The sequence below is a fragment of the Coenobita brevimanus genome, chromosome 14, assembly GCF_032717465.1.
Source record: "Coenobita brevimanus isolate Jiangsu-jjx chromosome 14, ASM3271746v2, whole genome shotgun sequence".
Classification (NCBI taxonomy): domain Eukaryota; kingdom Metazoa; phylum Arthropoda; class Malacostraca; order Decapoda; family Coenobitidae; genus Coenobita; species Coenobita brevimanus.
Window position 1 is genome coordinate 1780001 of NC_136967.1, and position 17500 is coordinate 1797500.

A 17500-nucleotide genomic window follows, 5' to 3' on the forward strand; every position below is an offset into this window, starting at 1 on the left:
TCTGCCCATCCATTCACGTGTTCTTTCTTAATTCATCCACCGTTATGTCAGTCTATCTATCGATCTGTCTCTATTCTATCTATCCATCTATATCAGTCTATCGTATACCCCACCTGAGACGAAATTAACGGGCTTCCCATAATCGAAACAGGCGTCCGCGCAACCAACATAAGGGATAATTACCGTAGCCTTATTGTCCTCGTTAATAGCTGCTTCGGTAGTTATGGGGCCTCTTCGTTACCGCTGGACTTGCGACCCGCGTTAGTGGCTGATATGGTAGTGAGGGGAAGGCTCGTTAGTACTATATATTACGAGTTCCTTCGCTCGGTGGCACGTGCTCTGTCGGGGGAGTGACGGCAAAGTGAATGTGACGCGTGTGAAACTCTACGCTCCCAACTTGCCCTGTTTCATTTTTCATAAGCTAGACTGCACCAAACCCGAAGGCCCGTATTCTCATCGAGCAAGGTAGTTCCGTATCACCTCCTCTTTAGCTATTTATTTTTAGATATGGCTCTGTAATATCCTTTTGTACGTTATTTATGCAGAATAATTCGATATTTGAAGGTTTTATGTAACAGAAGAGGACACTTAAGGTGCAATAAACTTCTGTTGGCAAAAAAAAAACACCCCCTCAGAGGATATCAGTCATGGCCAGATCCGAAATACCACCTATTGAATCCCAGTGGCTTCGTGTGTACAGTTTCTTTTAAAATGTTTACCATGAGTCGTAGTGTTCGATGGTGGCCGAATCGGTAGAGAGGTGACCAGCAGTTCTAGTGGACCCAGTTCGAATCCCGACTGGGGCAGGGAACAATATAAGGATCTGATTAGACGGCCCTAACTTGTATTCAGTATGGACGGTGGGTGTTAGCAACGAAGTGGCGACATGTGGAGGTGTATGGCATGTAGGAGGACTACTAGGCCTTGGAAACGGGATGTGAAGTTTGTGTCCAGAGTCGTATGCTTTAAAAAATACACATATACATACATACGAACTTAATAGCTGTTACGACAACTATGGGACACTCGTTAGTACTAGCCTGATGACTCGTTAGCGTAGCCCTATTGCCGTTGTTAATAGCTTTGGTAGTAGTTATGAGGATCAGGGCTTGTTGGGTGCCTTCATCAATTCATCAACTCACTGGCTCTCATTCACTCTTGTTTATCCTCACCCTTGTTTATCTTCACTCTTGTTTATCCTCACCCTTGTTTATCCTCACCCTTGTTTATCCTCACCCTTGTTTATCCTCACTCTTGTTTATCCTCACCCTTGTTTATCCTCACCCTTGTTTATCCTCACTCTTGTTTATCCTCACTCTTGTTTATCCTCACCCTTGTTTATCCTCACCCTTGTTTATCCTCACCTTTGTTTTCCTCACTTGTTTATCCTCACCCTTGTTTATCCTCACCCTTGTTTATCCTCACTCTTGTTTATCCTCACGCTTGTTTATCCTCACGCTTGTTTATCCTCACGCTTGTTTATCCTCACGCTTGTTTATCCTCACGCTTGTTTATCCTCACGCTTGTTTATCCTCAATTTTGCAGTCACTTTCTATCTACTACCCTGTCGATCTATCCACCCACACTCACTTTTGCTGTCACTGTGTCTATCCCTTTCTCTGTCACTTCATCTTTTTCACACCATACTCACCTTTGCACTCACTTTCTATCTATTCTATCCATCTATCCATCCATATCTATCTCTTCGCCAGTGTATCTATCTGTCTATATTATGTCTATCTGCACATCTTTTTATCTATTTATTTATCTCCATATCTGTCCATACATATGCTGATTTCATATCCATAATAGGCGCCCCTTCCTGTCCCTCCCTATCCCATTTCCTCCCCTATGTATTGTATTCTCCCTTATCCCTTTCCTTCCTCCCTCCATCCCTCCCTTTCTCCTTCCCTCTCCTCCTTCCCACACCCCTCTCTCTCTTCTTTGCCATACGTGTTTTACTCCCCCCCACATCTCTCTCTCTCTCTCTCTCTCTCCCTCTCTCTCTCTCTCTCTCTCTCTCTCTCTCTCTCTCTCTCTCTCTCACTTCCTCCTTTCATCCAGCCTGTTCCTGTTTCATCCATCCCCTTCCTCTTTCTCTCTTCCTGTTCCTATGCCTTCTCTCCTCTACCCTTCCCTCTTCATCCCCTTCCTCTCCCTACCCATACCCCCCTCCCTCTCTCCCTATCCATGCCTCCCCCTCCCCCTCCCTCTCTCCCTATTCATGCCTCCCTCTCCCTCTCTCCCTATTCATGCCTCCCCCTCCCTCTCTCCCTATTCATGCCTCCCCCTCCCTCTCTCCCTATTCATGCCTCCCCCTTCTCCTCCCTTTCTCCCTGTTCATGCCTCCCCCTCCCTCTCTCCCTATTCATGCCTCCCCCTCCCTCTCTCCCTATTCATGCCTTCCTCTCCCTCTCTCCCAATTCATGCCTCCTCCTCCCCCTCCCTCTCTCCCTATTCATCCCTCCCCCTCCTCCTCCCTTTCTCCCTATCCATGCCTCCCCCTCCCTCTCTCCCTATTCAAGCCTCCCCCTCCCTCTCTCCCTATTCATGCCTCCCCCTCCCTCTCTCCCTATCCATGCCTCCCCCTCCCTCTCTTCCTATTCATGCCTCCCCCTCCCTCTCTCCCTATTCATGCCTCCCCCTCCCTTTCTCCTTATTCATGCCTCCCCCTTCCCCTCCCTCTCACCATATCCATGCCTCCTCTTTCCCCTCTCTCTCTCTCCCTATTCATGCCTCCCCCTCCCTCTCTCCCTATTCATGCCTCCCTCTCCCTCTCTCCCCATTCATTCCTCCCCCTCCCTTCCCCCCTACAGTTCGTTAAGCTACACCATATCGACAACTATCAAAACAATACCCATACACCAACCAGCCAACAGCCCCCACACCGTTACACCTGACACCACACCAATCACTTACAAATACCACCACACATAACACACCACCACAAGCCTTCACCACCAACACCACAACTACCACCATTCACTACCACCACTCACTACCACCACAACTACCACCACTCACGACCATCACTACTACCACCACTCACAAATACCACTACCACATTTAACATCCCCCCCCCACAAGCCTTCACTATCACAACTACCACCATTCACTGTCATAACTACCATCATTCACTGCCATAACTACCACCATTCACTACCAAAATTACTACCATTCACTACCACAGGTACTACCATTCACTACCACAGCTACTACCATTCACTACCAAAACTACCAACATTCACTACCACAACTACCAACATTCACTACGACAACTACCAACATTCACTACCACAGCTACCACCATTCACTACCACAATTGCTGCCACTTATTACCACTACAATTGCCCTCATTCATTTCCATTGCAGTATTGAACACACAGCCTCAACTACCACCTGTCTCTACCATAACTACCACCCATCTCTACCATACTACCAGCACTCACTACCACAGCTACCACCACCCACTACCATAAGTACCACCATCGACTTCCACAACTACCACTATTCATTACCACTGCTACCACAACTGTCACCTTCCATACCACTACTACTACTACTACTACTACTATTACTACTACTACTACTACCAACCACTATTCATTGCCACTACTATCATAACTGTCCACCACCGCAACTACCAACCACTACCACAACTACCACCATTCACCACCACAGCTACACCACCCAGTACCACAACAACCACCATTCACTACCACCACTACTACCGCCATTGAGTAATTACTGGGATACAGGTGTGACTGGCTAATGGGGCGGGGGAGTCAGTACATTCATTTACTCATTCATTATTCATTTCTGTCATTTTTTATACGTTTCCTTCCTTCCTTCCCTCCTTCTTTCCTTCCTTCCTTCTTTCCTTCCTTTTTTAGTTCTTTCATTCTTATCTCTATGACTTTCATCTCCTCACTCTCTTCCTTCCATCCATCCCTCCTTCATTCCTTCCTTCTTTCCTTCCATCCTTCCTTTCTTTCTTCTTTCCTTCCTTCCTTCCACCCATCCATCCTTCCTTCCTTCCTTCCATTTATTTTTTTCTATCCTTCTTTCTTTCTTTCATTCTTTCTTTCTTTCTTTTCTTCTTTCCTTCCTTCTTTAATTTCTTTCTTTCAGTAGTCACTTTCCCCTCCCTTTTCTCTTACCCCCTCCCTTCCATCTTGTTTTTGTTCTCCGTTTTGTCTTACCTCTCCTTTCCATCCTTCCTACCACAACCAGTACAACTACCACCATTCACTGCCACAACCACTACCACAACAACCACCATTCACTGCCACAACCACCACTACCGCAGCTATCACCATTCACAATCACAACTACCACTATTCACTACCACAACTACCAACATTCACTACCACAACTACTACCTGATTATTCACCGCCACAAGGACCACAACCACAACTACCACCACTCACTACCACAACTACCACCTGATTATTCACCGCCACAAGAACCACTATCACAACCACCACCATTCACTACCACAACCACAACCATTCACTACCACAACTACCACCACCATTGAGCCCCACGTACACCTGATGCGGGCAATTACCGGAAATACAGGAGAGACGGGCTAATTAGGAGGGGGGGGGCTATACCTGCGATTATTCCTTCCTTAAATCAATTCTTTCTTCATGCCCTTTTTTTCTCCTTACCTTTCACCTCCTCCCTCCCTCCCTTCCTTCCTTCCTTCCTTCCTTCCTTCCTTCCTTCCATCCTTCCTTCTTTCCTTCCTTCCTTCCTTCTTTGTAATTTTCTGCTTTTAGTCCCTCATTTTTGCATACACCCTGCCCCCTACCTTCTTTCATTCATTGCTCTTTCCCTCTCCTTCCATTCTTCCTTCATTCGCTCCTTCTCCCTCCTTCCTTTCTTCTTTCGTTCCCTTAATTCTCTCTCTCTCTCTCTCTCTCTCTCTCTCTCTCTCTCTTCTTGACTTCATAATTCCACCAATGCTACCACCACTACCACAATCACTCACTACCATTATCACAACTGTGATACCACCCACCACCCACTACAACAACTTCCACTACCATCACTACAACTACCACCATTCACTACCACAACTACCACCATTCACTACCACAACTTCCATCACCACCATTACATTTTCAACCACTCATTACCTCAACTACCACCACTCACTACCACAGCCACTACCATTCACTACCACAGCTACCACCACTCATTACGATAGCTACAACACTCGCTATCATAACTACCACCCACTGCCACCTTCAGTACCATAAATACCACCACTCACTACCACAACTACCACAACCACCACCACTCACTGCAACAACAATCACAGCTTCCACCACTCACTACCACCAGTGCCTCCACTCACTGCCACCACTAACCCAGCTACCACAACTACCACCATCGAGCCCCCACGTACACCTGATGCTGGTAATTACTGCAATACAGGTGAGACTGGAGCTAATTAGAAGGTGGGGGGTGTTGGTACTCTTCCTTCCTTCTTCCTTCGTTAATTACTATTCTTATTTTTGTTTTGTATTTTACCCCCTCCATCCCTCCTTCTTTTCCTTCTTTCCCTCCTTTTCCTTCAGTTCCTCCCCATCCCTTCCTCTCTCATTTCCTCTCCTTCATTCTTCCTTCAGTCCTCCATTTCTTCCATCCTTTCTTTTTACCCGCTGTTCCCTTTCTCCATTTCCTCCTTTTTTTTTCATCTCTTCCTCACCTCCTTTCATTTCTTCCCTTCCCTTCCCTTCCCTTCCCTTCCCTTCCCTTCCCTTCCCTTCCCTTCCCTTCCCTTCCCTTTCTTTCCCTTCCCTTCCCTTCCCACCCCTTCCCTTCCCTTCTCTTCCCTTCCCTTCTCTTCCCTTCCCTTCTCTTCCCTTCCCTTCCCTTCCTTTTCCTTCCCTTCCTGTTTCCTTTCTTCTCATGCTCTTGTCCTTCCTTCAGTACTTCCTTTCTTCCTTCTTTCCTCCTTTTATTTATTTTCCTTACTTTCCTCCTTCCTTCTTTCCTTCCTTCCTTTGACTTCCTCCTACGTCCTTTCTGTCCTTCCATGCCTTCCTCCTTCGCTTCTCTCTCTCCCTCCATTTTCTCTCTCCTTCCTTTCATTCTTTCTCTCCGTCATTAATTCCCTCCCTCCTTCCACCTCATCATCTTTGCCTCCATTAAAAGTTCCTCCAGTCTCCCCCCCTCCTCTCTCTCTCTCTCTCTCTCTCTCTCTCTCTCTCTCTCTCTCACTTCCCCCTGCATAACCATCAATTATTAATAAAGGTGATTAAGAGATAATTGTCAGTGTGATGGCGAGGCAGTAATGAGGCAGGGAGAGAGAGAGAGAGAGAGAGAGAGAGGCCTTATGGAGATATTTTCAGATCCCTTCAATACGAGTCTTCCTAAATCTGAATAAACCCTTTTGTCCACACCCCTAAATAATAATAATAATAATAGTAGTAGTAGTAGTAGTAGTAGTAGCGGTAGTAGTAGTAGCAGTAGTAGTAGTAGTAATAGTCTTGAAGGGGTTAAAAGAGCAATTAGTTTTCAATAGATTTTTTCAACTCTCTATCAGGTACGTGTATACTGTTTATATTATTACTGTATACTGTATTCTGTACCTGTATTCTTTGGGTTTATTTACTGGGTCTATTACAGTATATATTCAGCATTTTAGTTATCTGAGTATGTGAGGGAGAGGGGAGGGCAGTCAAATGGTGGGGCACAGAGCGACATGGAGGCGTTTTGTCTGCGGCCACCCTTTGCAGGATTAAGGCGTCGGGCTATAGATAGATAGATAGATAGATAATTATTTTCCGATGCCAGGCTGACTGATGCTGATGGGAAAGAATAATAAAAATAATAAATAGTAGTAATAATAATCCATCCAACTCTCTACCTCTATCCCTTTATTTATATCTATTTCTGACGCCGCATCCTGTGAGGGGTTGGCTCTAACTAGCATCCCTAGGCACCTCTCTCCCTGTTCAGTGTCGATCTTTCCTCCCACAGTACACAACCCTCCCTCATGCAATCGTATGTCTTATCTCTCTCCATTGTAGTTTCGAGGTTAGAATGAGTCTCCTTGGTTACTAGTCAGAACGGCCCTCCATATTTACTCAGGTACACACACACACACACACACACACACACACACACACACACACTCTCTCACTCTCTCTCTCTCTCTCTCTCTCTCTCTAGTAAAGGTCTTATTCCCCTCCATAAATTTAATCCAGGGCGAATTAATTACCAGCCTCGGACATAAATCTTTGAAAAAATATTGTGCCTTCACCTGCATCCTTTTTTTACCTTATTTTTTACTTATTGTGATTTTTTCTTTATTTTTTACTATTGATTATTTTCTTTATTTTTATTTTTTTCTTTATTTTTTATTATTTTGATTTTTAATTTATTTTTTCTTTATTTTTAATTATTTTGATTTTTTCTTTATTTTTTCTTTATTTTTTTTTGCTTTATTTTTTACTTATTTTGATTTTTTCTTTATTTTTTCTTTATTTTTTTTTGCTTTATTTTGTACTTTATTAATTTTTTTTTGACTTTTTTAACTCACCTTATTTTTAAACTTTATTTTTGCTTTATTTTTTTTATTTATTTTTACTAAATTATTTATTTTACTTCAATTTTTTATTTTCTTGTATTTTTAATTTATTTTTTTACTAATTAATTTTTTTACTGATTTTTTTTTTTTTTGCTTTTTTCTGTATTTTTTTGCTTTTCTGTTTTTTGGTTTATTTTTTATTATTTTTTTTACTTTGTGTTGTAGTTATTTTTTTTTTCCTTTTTATTATAATAGAAAAAGAGCAGAAAATATAATAGCTAAAATACTGGTGATTAGTAGGGAATGTAAGTAGATAAAATAGTAGAGTAGTAGATAAAATAGTAGAGTAGTAGATAAAATAGTAGAGTAGTAGATAAAATAGTAGAGTAGTAGATAAAATAGTAGAGTAGTAGATAAAATAGTAGAGTAGTAGATAAAATAGTAGAATAGTAGATAAAATAGTAGAGTAGTAGATAAAATAGTAGAGTAGTAGATAAAATAGTAGAGTAGTAGATAAAATAGTAGAGTAGTAGATAAAATAGTAGAGTAGTAGATAAAATAGTAGAGTAGTAGATAAAATAGTAGAGTAGTAGATAAAATAGTAGAGTAGTAGATAAAATAGTAGAGTAGTAGATAAAATAGTAGAGTAGTAGATAAAATAGTAGAGTAGTAGATAAAATAGTAGAGTAGTAGATAAAATAGTAGAGTAGTAGATAAAATAGTAGAATAGTAGATAAAATAGTAGAGTAGTAGATAAAATAGTAGAGTAGTAGATAAAATAGTAGAGTAGTAGATAAAATAGTAGAATAGTAGATAAAATAGTAGAGTAGTAGATAAAATAGTAGAGTAGTAGATAAAATAGTAGAGTAGTAGATAAAATAGTAGAGTAGTAGATAAAATAGTAGAGTAGTAGATAAAATAGTAGAGTAGTAGATAAAATAGTAGAGTAGTAGATAAAATAGTAGAGTAGTAGATAAAATAGTAGAGTAGTAGATAAAATAGTAGAGTGGTAGATAAAATAGTAGAGTAGTAGATAAAATAGTAGAGTAGTAGATAAAATAGTAGAGTAGTAGATAAAATAGTAGAGTAGTAGATAAAATAGTAGAGTAGTAGATAAAATAGTAGAGTAGTAGATAAAATAGTAGAGTGGTAGATAAAATAGTAGAGTGGTAGATAAAATAGTAGAAGAGTAGACAGTGTGGAGTGAAGGGGTTAATTTAATGTAACCCTAATTCATAAAAATCCCGGGAAATTCATATTTAAAAAAAATGAATTTTCTAGGAATCAGTGAAAATATATATAGATGAGTAAATGACAACAATTGGTAGTGAAAAATAAATCGCCAAATGATAAATGATAAGGAGACCAATTACCTGTCCGGTGTGTGTGTGTGTGTGTGTGTGTGTGTGTGTGTGTGTGTGTGTGATTCAGAAAAATATTTAACTTAGTACGATGATGAACTCTCTCTCTCTCTCTCTCTCTCTCTCTCTCTCTCCAGCCTCGTCTTTCTTCGTTTACAAGCACAGCTTTGCACTCCGGTGTACATGTGTGCGTGCATGTATGTATTGCACTGTGCATTTTTTTCATGTGCGTGTACGTGTAGGTGTGAGTGAGTGATGTATTTTTGTTTTGGAGTCGTGTGTGTGTGTGTGTGTGTGTGTGTGTGTGTGTGTGTGTGTGTGTGTGTGTGTGTGTGTGTGTGTGTCATAAATTTGTGAGAACTGTGTGCGTGTTATGAATTTGTGAACAGTGTGTGTGTGTGTGTGTCCTCACCTTTTCACCTGCTTTTCTACCTGTCTTCCTCTTAATTAGTCCACCATACCTGTATAGTTACCTTGCCGCCCTACTCGTCTGCATTCTCCACCTCCCTCCTCCATACTTCTTCCCTTCCTTCCATTCTTCCTTCCAACATTGCTTTCGACATTCCTACCTACCAACATACATACATACATACATACATACATACGTCCCCATCCTTTCATATGCCCCTCCTGCTTACCACCTCTGTGCCTTGCTTCCTACCTACCGAGCTACCTACTTACCCAACCACCTACCTACCTACCTACCTACTACGTTCCTACCTATCTAACCCTTTACCACCCACGCACCCACCCACCTTCATACATTTCTACGTACATACAGACCTTCTTACCTACCTACCTGCCTACCTACCTGTCTGTCTGCCTACCTACCTACCTACCTACCTACCTACCTACCTGCCACCACCCTTCCTCACCACTAAGATAAGATGTAAGTTGCTCAGTCGTGTCCAACAATGGTTAGAAACTCTCCCTATTCCCTCCCTCCCTCCCTCCTTTATCCCTCTTCCTTCCTCCCTCTCTCTATTTCCCTCACGTATTTCTCTTATCCCTTCTTCCTTCCTGCCTCCTTTTATCTCCCTCCCTTGTTTCTGCTCAGTACCTTCTTCCTTCCTCCCCTCCTTTCTTCCTTCCTTCCTTCCTTATCTCTTCTTCCTTCCTGCCTCCTTTTATCTCCCTCACCTATTTCTGCTTTATACCTTCTTCCTTCCTTCCATCTTTCCTTTCTTCCATCTTTCTTTTCGTCCTTCTCTCCTACTTCCTTTCTCCATTGCCGCTGTTCCCTTCCTCTCTTCCTCACCTACATTTATTATCCCTCCATCTTGCCTTCTTCTGTTTCCCTCCTTTGTATTTATCGCATCCTTCCTTCCTTCCTTCCTTCCTGTCTCACCATCATTAGTTTCTCTTCTTTCACCTTCGTCATTGTCTTATTTCCTTCTCTCTCCATTTCCTTCCTTCCTCCTTTTTTTCCCTTATTTGTTTTTCTCATTCCCCCCCCCCTCTCTCTCTCTCTCTCTCTCTCTCTCTCTCTCTCTCTCTCGCGTTATATCCTTCCTTCCCTCTTTTTCTCCAGTTCCCGTTTCTCCCTCTCTCTCCCTTCCTCTCTTCCTCTCCCTCTATCTCTCAATTATTCACTCCCCTCTTCGTCCGCCCCCGCTGTCTCCAGTCCCTTCATGTTATATTTCTCCTATTATACCATCATTGCCAGAGCTCTTTTCTCGTATGCTTCCCCCCCCTCTCTCTCTCTCTCTCTCTCTCTCTCTCTCTCTCTCTGTTCCCTATCTGCCCACCTACCTGCCTGTTATCTTTCCACTCTCTGTTACCTCTCCTCTCTCCTTATCAGTCTTCTTTTTCTGCATGCAAACCCTCCTTTACTTTCCTGTCTGCCTCCCTGTCTATTTGTTCTCCCTTCCCTGCCTCTCACCCTGCTTCTCCCTATCTTTCCTCCCTTCCAGTCTCCCCATATCTACCTCCTTCCCTCCCTTCCCAAATTCCCTCCCTCCCTCCCTCCTTCCCTCCCCCTGATCTATCTCTCCTGCGTCTCCTATCACCCTTCCACCCTACCTTCGAGTCCTCAATCTCTCCCCTCCTCCCTGCTACACCCTCCTCCCTGCCTCCCTGCCACCTCACCCTCCACCCTCCCTATCTTCCTCTGCCTCCCCATCACCCTACCTTTCTCGTAGGTTAAGGAAGCTCCCTAACACCTCCTCCTCAGCGATTTATTTTTTGATGTGCCTGGTTTCTGTCAATTTGAATGTTATTTATGATGAGTATGGTGATATTTGAATGATTTAAAAGACAGAAGAGGAGAGTAAGGAGTAATAACCACAATAAATCGGTTAGAAAGAGGTGTTAGGGAGCTTCCTTAACTGCCTCCCTTACTTACCTGCCTTTCCTTGTGTCTCCCCTACCGCCTCCCTAAATGCCTCCCCCTTCCCGCCTCACTCTCACCCACCTATCTCCGTGCCTTACGCTGCCTACCCTGCCACCCTCCTGCCTCACCTCCACCCACTTCTCCCTTCCTTACCCTACCTACCTTACCCCCACCCACCTCCCCACCTTCCCTCTCTCCCTCCCCCCCGTCTCACCCTACCTATCCACCTCCTTACCTCACCTCCCCCCCCATCCCCGCCAGACACCTGACTGTCACCCATCCACTGTGTGTCAGACTGGGTGTGAGATACCTTAGGCGGCAGAGAGAGAGAGAGAGAGAGAGAGAGAGTTTCTGTCATTTTTTTTTTTGTTGATATGTATAGTAAACTCGTATCTTTGTGTGTTCTCTCTCTCTTTCTCTCTCTCTCTCTCTCTCTCTCTCTCTCTCTCTCTCTCTCTCTACCTCACTCAGTCTGGCTATATATCTATTAATCTATCTATCTATCTGTATGTGTGTGTGTGTGTGAACTGAATGCATCCTATTGTTGTCTTACCTAGAAATCTTTTTATGTGCGTAAAACATTGTGTGTACGTGAATGTATGTGTTTGCATGGATGTACAATAATGGATATGGATTGAGCCACGTGATATTTTTGAGAGAGAGAGAGAGAGAGAGAGAGAGAGAGAGAGAGAGAGAGAGAGAGAGAGAGGAGAAAATATCGTGTGTCCCATATATTAGGTCATGTGTCTCCCTCTCTCTCTCTTTTCCTCGTCCCCTCTTCTTCCCCTCTTTCCCTTTTCCTCTCTTTCCTCTTTTCTCTCCATTTTCTTCTCCCTTCACATTTTCCTCCTCTACGTCCCCTTCTCACCCCCTCTCCTCCCTGCCTCTTCTTTTCTCTCTCTCCTCTTCCCCTTCCCTCACCTCCCTCTCATTTTTCCCTCTTCTCTTTTTCCCTTCCCCATTCTCTTCCCCTCTCCTCCCTCTTTTTTCTCTCTCCTCTCCCCCTCTCTTCCTCCTCTTTTACCTTCCTCTTTCTCCCCTAACGATCTATTTCAAGGAAGCAATATTGAGGGAAAGGAAAAGAGGATGTTTATGGTAGGTGGGGACGTAGGTAGGTAGGTAAGTATTTATGTAAGTAGGTAGGGAGGGAGCTAGATGTTGAGGCCTCGCTGTAAGTAGGTAGGTAGGTATGGAGCTGAGTGTGTAGGTCATAAGTAAGTAGGTAGGTGGGTATGGAGCAGGATGTGTAAGTCCTGAGGTAAGTAGGTAGGTAGGTAGGTATGGAGCAGGATGTGTAAGTCCTGAGGTAAGTAGGTAGGTAGGTAGGTATGGAGCAGGGTGTGTAGGTCATAAGGTAAATAGGTACTTAATTAAGAGTTTTTACCTGTCCTTGCCGTTTCTCATACACTGGTTTACCTGGTTAAACTCTGCGTTGGCAAGTGGGCAAGTTTAAAGTGAAGTAGGTAGATTAATAGGTAGATAGGCATTATGGGTAGACAGACAGGTAGATATTATTGCGCCAGGTGAGGAGATGGTGAGTGTCTGCCTCTCAAGATTAATACACGTATTTTTGTGGCTTAGTTTTGTGTCTTCAGGTGTTAATTTCCTGTTGCCTTTTCATTTTTTTTTTTTTGTGGTGAGGCTTGTGGTGGCGTCGTATATGTGTGTGTGTGTGTGTGTGTGTGTGTGTGTGTGTGTGTGTGTGTGTGCGTGTATGTGTGTGTGTTTTATGCATGGAGGCGTACATACATACAAACACATGATACATACTGTCAGCAGAGTATAGGCAAGGAAGTGAAACGTGGCAAGTGGGATCCGTAGAGTTTTACCACTACCTTTAACTCCATCAATCTCAAGGAAGTGAAATGCGGCTAGTGAGATCCGTAGAGTTTTACCACGTCTTGATCTCTAACCCCATCACCCTCTAACCCCATCCACTACTCCCTCCACCCCATCTAACCCCCCCTCCCTTTCTTCACCCCCACACAGAGGGTCGGTACTGGTCCCTGCCTACTGGTGAACTGGTGATCTCCCCAGTAGCCTCGTCAGACCAGTACAGCCGCGTCTCCTGCACCGCTGCCCACCGCTACCACCCAGCACCTGCCACCTCCAACACCGCCAGGATCATCATCACAGGTGTGTCCTCAATTTATTATTATTATTATTATTTTTATGATGATGATGATGATGATGATGATGATTATTCACTTAGCTTGTACACAGGCTCTTGCTTATCGTTATTATTGTTATTATTATTGTTGTTGTTGTTATTATTATTATTATCATTATTATTATTTTGTATTTATCATCGAGTGTTGAAAGAGTGTAGTGTGACGATGGCTTAATAAACTATATGGTATAAATAGGCAAGTAATCTTGTTCATATAATTGCTTTTATAATATTATTCGTTTATAATCCTTTCCGTTGGGAAAATACATCATCAGTAGAATGAAAAATAGCCCTGTGATGGCTATATGTAGATTTATTTCTTTATATTTATGTATGTATATATGTATGTATGTATGCATGTATCTTTTAAGTCAGAAATTAAAAAACAAAAAACACGAATTAATCAAGACACATCCTGAGAATATTGAAAGAAAAACAAGAAAAATCAGTGCAAGAAAAAAAGGAAAATAATGCATTGATGAGACACGAGACAGGCTGTGGAGGGACAGAAATACTAAGCCCAATATTAATAAGAGGTGGAGTGGAGTGGCGTGGAGTGCGTGTGGAGTAGTTGCGTGAAGAGTGGAGTGCGTCGGGACAGGTGAGCAGCCAGGTAATTACGAGACAGGTGAGACCCAGCACACCTAGATAAGAGGGTGGGAGGCCTGGAGGGGAGTGGGTGGAAGGAGGGGTGGAAGAAGGAGGAGGAGGAGGAAGAGAGAGAGAAAGAGAGAGGCTGGTAGCGTAACGGAGAAGAGGATAGGGGAAGTGGGTGAGAGAGAGGAGGGAAATGAAGTGAAGGAGTTAGAGAGAGAGAGAGAGAGAGAGAGAGAGAGAGAGAGAGAGAGAGGACTGGTAGAGTAAAGGAAAAGAGGAGAGGGGAAGTGGGTGAGAGAGAGGAAGGAAGTGAAGGGGAGAAGGGAGCAAGAGAGGAGAGGAGGGGAAGGAGTGGAGACTGAATAGGGGAGAAAAAAGGGGGAGAGGAGATGGAAAGAGGGGTGAGAGGTATTGAGTAGGAAAGAGGAAGAGGAGGGGGTGGGAGAGAAGAAGAGGGGAGGTAGGAAAAAAAAGGGGAAAGACGTTGGTTGAGAGAGAGAAAAAGAGAGAGAGAGGGAGGGGAGGGAGCTGGGAGAGAAGATGGGGAGGAAGAAAGAGGAGGAAAGAAACTCAGGCTGGGGGAAAGAAAGTGGGGAGAAAAAGAAGCAGGAAGAGAAGGAGAGGGGGGAGAGGAAGAGAGGGAGGGTAGGCAGGGAGAGAGAGAAGAGAGCGAGAGAGAGGGTGGGAGGGGAAGGGGGGGTGAGATGGAGGGGTAGATAGACAGGTAGAGGGAGGGGGGGGAGGGGTAAGGAAGACAGACATAAGAGTGACATTGTCTGTTGTGCGTGAGTAGCAGCGATAGTGGTAGAGATTGTGGTAGTTGTGGTGGTAGCGATGGTGGTAGGTGTAGGAGAGAGCGACAAGGAAGATGGACCTAATATTAGTGAATGGCGGTAGTGGTGGTTGTAATATCACAGCTACTGGACGGCTACTACCGGAGAGAGAGAGAGAGAGAGAGAGTTTTCCCAGCTCTATCGGCTTTCACAATGATAAGCCTCACTACCGATCACATAATAGTCGTAATTCCCGATAACCGATACATAACGCGATGTTAACCACTGATCCCTGAAATGCTGTACCTTGGCCGATTCGCATCATTCTCTCTCTCTCTCTCTCTCTCTCTCTCTCTCTCTCTCTCTCTCTCTCTCTCTCTCTCTCTCTCTCTCTCTCTCTCAGCATACCGTGAGAAGTATACATGTGTGAGATATGCGTAGGATTAGGTATACCCTGGCTAATTATACAATATTGTGCAGCGGCTTATAACACGCAGGCAGAATGTATACATGTAGATTCCTCTCATACATAATGCACATTTTAACTACTCACAAAAATCCAAAAAAAAAAAGAAAAAGAAAGAAAGAAGAAAAAATGATGCAAGTTAGGATGAAAAATAGACCAAAAAAAAATAAATAAATAAATTGCAAAAAATCATAGACATTCTACCAGCCGTGAAAAAAATATATGTAATGGAAATAAAGAAATAGATATAAACCTTTGACTTCCTCTCTCTCTCTCTCGATCGTAAAAAAAAAAAGAAATACAAGAAAAAAAGGAGGAATTTTGGAAAGGTAAAATAAATATATATATATCAGCGTCGTGCGAATAACTTATGGATGCATCTCAATGGGGGAAAAAGAGTGGAAAGAAAACGGTAGCCAATATTTGGAAGAGAGAGAGAGAGAGAGGAAATCTCCGTGAATTTTTTTTGTATATATGAGCTATAGAAAACAGAGAGAGGGTGGGGGGGGGGGAATCGTGAAAATTTTTATGTAAGCGACGGAGAGAGGGGGGTGTGAGTTGGGAGCAGGGCAGTGAAATGGCGGGGGACTTGGAGGCGATTTGTTTGTGGCCACCCCAAACGGGATTGAGGCGTCTGGGAATAGATAGATAGATAGACAGAAAACAGAGAGAGAGAGACAGAGCAAATAGGAAAACGACAGAGAAAATATGGTATACCTATATATATATCCAAGTGAACGAGAATATAAGAGAGTGTGTCGAAAGCTGGTGGAATATTCGAGTGAGAGCCAGTGTCTCTGATCACACGAATATTTTAGCTCGCTCTTCACCACGCCTTTTTCATTGAGCTCAGTGTGCGTTATTTTTGGCTCAGTTTTGGCTTTGGGCGTGAGGAAGGAGGAAGAGTCTGTGTGTGTGTGTGTGTGTGTGTGTGTGTGTGTGTGTGTGTGTGTGTGTGTGTGTGTGTGATTTTCAGCTGCGTTAGAGAGAGAGAGAGAGTGTGAATGTGTGTGTATGTATTGTGAGTTAGGAGAGGGGAAGGGAGGAGAGAAAGAGAGTGAGGAAAAGTTGGGAGAAAGGGAAAGAGAAGAGAGGAAGTGAGGGAGGGGAGGGAAGGAGAGGGAGGAAGAAGCCAAGGAAGGACAGGGAGAGACTGAAGATATGTAAGTAGGAATGTAGGTATGATTGAAGGTTAGTAAACGAAAGATTATTTAGGTAAGTAGTTATTTAGGTAGGTAGGTAAGCAGGTAGATATCATACAAAGGTGGTAGAGTGTAAGTAGGTAAACAGACACGTAAGTAGGAATAGCCAGATAGGTAAGTAAATACATAGGTAGGTAGGTAGTAGTAGGTAGGTATTATGTATTTTAATGTACTCATGTGGTTGTGTATGTGGTAGTGTGCATGATTGTGTATGTATGTATGTATGTGTGTATGTGGGCATGTTTTTTTGTGGTTTTCTTCGCATTTATGTCTTTTTGCGGAAGGTATATGATGATTGGATGTGTGTGTGTGTGTGTGTGTGTGTGTGTGTGTGTGTGTGTAGAGAGAGAGAGAGAGAGAGAGAGAGGGTGGGGGAGGGTGGGGGGAAGACGTGTAGACATCGATTGACAAATGTGTGTGTGTGTGTGTGTGTGTGTGTGTGTGTGTGTGTGTCATGTCCCCCAGTTTTTGACATTATTCCCTTGTTCTCTCTCTCGTTCCCCTTCTCTCTCCCTCTTTCTCTACTTCTCTCCCCTCTCCCTCTCCTACTTCACCTCAATTACCTCACCCTCTCACTCAGACCCTCTCTACCTCCCTTCTTTTCCTCCCTCCCTCCCTCCCTAGTTCACCAATTATTTCTCACATGCAATGCCTCTCTCCCTTCCACTGCAATTTCTCTCCCTCTCTCTCTCTCTCTCTCTCTCTCTCTCTCTCTCTCTCTCTCTCTCTCTCTCTCTCTCTCTCTCTCTCTCTCTCTGTATGTATGTGTGTGTATGCATGTGTGTGTGTGGAGTCGGACTTACATTCTCAGGCGGCTTTCATAGTTATTTACATGTCTAGATTAATTACCTCCGCCAAGGGGGTTATGTTTTTCCCCGTTTTGGTTTGTCTGTTTGTCTCATTTTGTGTGTTTGTCTGTCTGTTAGCAGGATTACTCAAAAAGTTATGACCGAATTTTGATGAAATTTTGTGGAAGGCTGGGCCATGGGCCAAGGAAGAAATTATTAAATTTTGGGCCGGATTCGGATCCGGATCTGGAGTATCCCGCACAG

General features: G+C 43.5%; 1 protein-coding gene across 1 annotated transcript in view; it reads left to right on the forward strand.

Annotated features, from left to right (window-relative positions):
- The window catches only part of LOC145417807 (cell adhesion molecule Dscam2-like), a 252292-nt gene that overhangs the window by 84174 nt on the left and 150618 nt on the right, over nt 1–17500 (forward strand). Inside the window, exon 5 of the mRNA XM_080286430.1 lies at nt 13230–13376. Coding sequence (XP_080142556.1) covers nt 13230–13376 — 147 coding nt within the window. The remainder of the gene's footprint in view (nt 1–13229; nt 13377–17500) is intronic.